Consider the following 4,760-nt stretch of genomic DNA (forward strand, 5'->3'; position numbering starts at 1 on the left):
AAGATATCACAGGTTAACTTTCTTCTGTGCAAGACACAGGATAATAAGATTTTGGAGTGAGTAACGTACATAAAGATATCACAGGTTAACTTTCTTCTGTGCAAGACACAGGATAATAAGATTTTGGAGTGAGTAACGTACATAAAGATATCTCAGGTTATCTTTCTTCTGTACAAGATACAAGATAATAAGGTCTTGGAATGAGTAATGTACATAAAGATATCCCAGGTTAACTTTCTTAAGTACAAGATACAAGATAAGAATAGCTTGGAATGTATAATATAGGGAAAACACTGAGAATAGTATGCGTTAGAGATGTTCGTTATTGGAGGTTTAAAGTATATGTGGTTTTGATAATGTGATATTGATTATAAAAGAATTTTATTATAAGATTCGTCTTAAATAACTTACTGTAGATTTATTAGGCTGTTCAAGTTTCTTGTGTGATTATGGAAACTTGCTATTATGTAACAAAACACAGATAAGAAACGTTCTACCTTTAATATTGTATAAAAGGATTTGTTGAATTGGATTGGAAATATTATAACATAAAATTCTCTTTCTTAAAGGTAGTTAGCTATCCAACTTTAGAGAAAAGCTGTTGTGGCTTAGAAGATTACACGTGATTATTTATTTTTAGATGCACGTTTCTGATTGGTTTGAGGAAGATGTTGGACTGTTCCATTTGAAAGTGGTGAGGGATGAGTAGATAATGCTTTGTGCTTCTCTACACCAAAAATGGAACCAAGAGAGTGAACATTTGTAAAGCATGTGTGGGTTGTCTTTGTTCCAAGACCCACCCAAACAGAGGTGAGAGCCAATCACATTGTGTTTAAAGTTACTTTACTAAATTCACCTCGACCGGTGTCTGATTGCAATGGTTTAAAAGGATCGCTGCTTGCTTTATGTCTGGAGACAGCTTTCGAACGTAAGTGAATAAGGTTATTTTATTGTTTTTAGGCTGTGACAAGTCTGGTTGTATCTTCATGTAGTAGATCTTTAAGGACGCGGCTACTGGAATATCATTGTTGGCTGTAGCGCCGTAGATGTTGTCATCGAATTATCCAACTTTTGAAAGCAATTAGTTTTCTTACAATGACTTTAGTTTTCATCTGTTTATAACACTAATCTTTTTCCTATAGAGTAATACTTCTTTGTGTTTTTCCAGCTTTAAAAGCGTTTTGTGTTTATGTTTGTACAAAGCAACACAATGGGCTCTCTGTGATATGCCCACCACGGGAATCGAAACCTGGTTTTTAGCGTTATAAGTGTTTAGACTTAGCGGTGAGCTACTGTGGGGCGTTTAAACTTTAGTTGAATCCTCTAGGGATACTGTTGTTAGATTTTCCAGAATTGAATTATATTTTAGTCATTTTCATTTGAGATCTCTTTATGTTAAATTTCATTGAGTTTGATGCAAAACACGTTCCTTCCAGGTGAGCATTAATTAATTATGCCATTCTTAAAACGTTAAAGAATAATTTATATATAATTTCAACTTGGGGATTATTCGAAATTTAAGTTTAGATTTTAAATTTAAAAGATTCAGTAGGAATTTAAAAATCATTTTCTGATGTTTATAGTAAACATTTCATTGCGTACGTGAGCGAAAACAATATGATAACAAAACCAATTAGTTTTGAGTAATGGAAGTTCTGAGTGTTTTATTTGTGACCATTGTAACACAGTCTTCTTAACCAGGGAAACTGCAGGCCTGTTCTATACTTGTGTTCTTTCTCTTCTTAACCAGGGAAATTCCAGAATTGTTCTGTACTAGTGATCTTTTTCTTCTTAACCAGGGAAATTCCAGAACTGTTATGTACTAGTGTTCTTTTTCTTCTTAACCAGGGAAATTCCAGAACCGTTATGTACTAGTGTTCTTTTTCTTCTTAACCAGGGAAATTCCCGAACTGTTATGTACTAGTGTTCTTTTTCTTCTTAACCAGGGAAATTCCAGAACTGTTCTGTACTAGTGATCTTTTTCTTCTTAACCAGGAAAATTCCAGGGCTGTTTTGTTCCACCACACTTGACAAGTCTAATTCCATAATTCCACTGTAACTGAGCTACCAGGATGTCACAAGAAGATCCCGATCCAGCTGAGTACCTGTTCATATCTCTGGAACAGAAGCGAAAGGATCAGACTAAGCCTTACGATGGCAAAAAAATGGTCTGGGTCCCTGATGAAAAAGATGGGTTCATACTGGGAAATATTTCAAGTACCAAGGGTGACATAGTAACCGTTGACTGTCCTGGGGGAGACGTAAGTTACTGTATTTCCATTTGTTTCCACTTTATTATAATGTTAGCTTCCTGAGGTTCAGCTGTGTGTTAAAATTCTCACGATTTTAATTAGTTAATTTATTTTTAAAAAATATTCCATAAAATAAATTATAAACTGAAATACCCAACAAGTTGCATTTGGTTATTCTAGTGAATACTTAAATTTTATGAAGAATGGATTTTGGAAATAAAGGATAAGGAAAATATTTCGTGTGTGTTTTTACCCATTATCACGTAACGTTTCAAAAACAGTGATGAACTTTCAGGGTACTCTGAAAAATATTAATGAAACCTCAGTCTGGAGTTAACGCCATCTAACTTCTTATTAATGAAACCTCAGTCTGAAGTTAACGACACCTAAATTCTTGTTAATGAAACCTCAGTCTGAAGTTAACGACACCTAAATTCTTGTTAATGAAACCTCAGTCTGAAGTTAACGACACCTAAATTCTTGTTAATGAAACTTCAGTCTGAAGTTAACGACACCTAAATTCTTGTTAATGAAACTTCAGTCTGGAGTTAACGACACCTAACTTCTTGTTAATGAAACCTCAGTCTGGAGTTAACGACACCGATTGTCTTATTAATAAAACCTTTTAGGTGTTGTTCTATTGATGTTCTAGACTGGGATTCTATTACTGATTCACAATTCAAGTTGAATATATTTTCTGTTAGAAAATGCTCAGGAAAGATGTTCTTCAACAAGTTAAACTTCCAAAATTTGAAAAGAGCGAAGATATGCCTTCCCTTACTAACTTGAACGATGTTAACATACGTAAGTATGAATATATTTAAGTATCGATTAAGTATAGATTTTTATATAAGTTGACTAATACACCGGTATTTTTTTCCTTTTATCCCCTTCTTCCCCAACAACACATTTCCTATTTCCATTCTCTTCAACTCATTCTCCCTTTTAGCGACAAATAAAAAAAGATCAGCTACAGCAGGTAAATCCCCCAAAATTCGAAAAGACCGAGGATATGTCAAACTTAACTTATCTGAACGACGCTAGCGTTTTGTACAACCTGAAAGAACGTTACTACATGAACCTTATCTACGTAAGTATTTGGACAATGTGCTTTTGTAAAAACAAACGTTATTCGTTGTCTTTCTCGAGAATGTTGTATTTTAGAGCACTTGCTTATGTTACGAGATTAATTATAACGTTTGATCTAGTCTTAAATATTGTTACTATACGCCGCTAAGTAAATATCAAACCCTCTGTCGACTTGTCTCAGCTTGTTCTTTAAGATGGTCATATCTTCAAACATGAAATCCAGTGATCATCTTTGAAAATAAAGCTGTGTTGAGTTAAACTAAATAACGGTTATATAGATCATTTGTGAAGATAAACTGTGTTGAGTTAAACTGAATAATGGTTATATAGATCATTTGTGAAGATAAACTGTGTTGAGTTAAACTGAATAACGGTTATATAGATCATCTGTGAAGATAAACTGTGTTGAGTTAAACTGAATAACGGTTATATAGATCATCTGTGAAGATAAACTGTGTTGAGTTAAACTGAATAACGGTTATATAGATCATCTGTGAAGATAAACTGTGTTGAGTTAATCTGAAGCCTAGCATACCATGCTAACAGTATTTCACAAGGGTGTAAGTAAACAATAAATCCATATCAGAAGTAGTGGACATGAAGAATGAACGAACTATACCTCACCTAGTTAACAAGCTAAACACATGGTATTAAATACGTAGGATAGTGTGTATAAGTTCAGTTGGACGTTTATAGAAACTATAACTATATATTTTAATTAAACAAATGTTTTCCACTGATGTTATAATTTGATTTCAATACATTTTTTTTTACAGATTTAGTTTTATTAGTAAGAGATTGTCTTATTTTGTGTTTTCACCATTCCTCATATAATTCAAACTAAAAAAGTATTAAAGTACCACCTTTCTCTGTACAAAAATCCCTTACGTAAACATAAATTAAGTACTTACATACATAAATTCCAAAATAATAGATTGTATTAGGTGAATATATGAACACCAATACTATAAAAATATTCTAATAAATACGTTAAAAAAGTGGGCTATAAAAGTGGGACATTTCTGATATTCTCTTTCTGTATATTCAGACTTACTCTGGTCTGTTCTGTGTCGCCATTAACCCCTACAAACGATTTCCTATCTACACTAATCGGGTGATCCAGATGTACAAAGGCAAGAGGAGACCTGAAATGCCCCCACATATTTTCTCTGTATCTGATGGCGCCTACAATGATATGTTACAAAGTAAGTTCTCGTATTGATGTATACTCATGTAAAATTAACGATGTTTACATTTAGCAAAGTAAGTTTTCACACTGACCTGTAAACGTGTAAAATTAACGGTGTTTACATTTAGCAAAGTAAGTTTTCACACTGACCTGTAAACGTGTAAAATTAACGGTGTTTACATTTAGCAAAGTAAGTTTTCACACTGACCTGTACACGTGTAAAATTAACG

The 4,760-nt window shown here is 33.2% G+C and overlaps 1 protein-coding gene across 1 annotated transcript in view; it reads left to right on the forward strand.

Annotated features, from left to right (window-relative positions):
* Positions 1 to 910: 910 nt before the first annotated feature.
* The window catches only part of LOC106470429 (myosin heavy chain, muscle-like), a 55,280-nt gene continuing 51,430 nt past the window's right edge, over positions 911 to 4,760 (forward strand). The window contains exons 1-4 of the mRNA XM_022399016.1: positions 911 to 928; positions 1,996 to 2,261; positions 3,202 to 3,342; positions 4,390 to 4,546. Of these exons, the coding sequence (XP_022254724.1) occupies positions 2,073 to 2,261; positions 3,202 to 3,342; positions 4,390 to 4,546 (487 nt within the window). The 5' untranslated portion in view covers positions 911 to 928; positions 1,996 to 2,072. The remainder of the gene's footprint in view (positions 929 to 1,995; positions 2,262 to 3,201; positions 3,343 to 4,389; positions 4,547 to 4,760) is intronic.

The sequence above is a fragment of the Limulus polyphemus genome, unplaced genomic scaffold, assembly GCF_000517525.1.
Source record: "Limulus polyphemus unplaced genomic scaffold, Limulus_polyphemus-2.1.2 Scaffold3997, whole genome shotgun sequence".
NCBI lineage: Eukaryota > Metazoa > Arthropoda > Merostomata > Xiphosura > Limulidae > Limulus > Limulus polyphemus.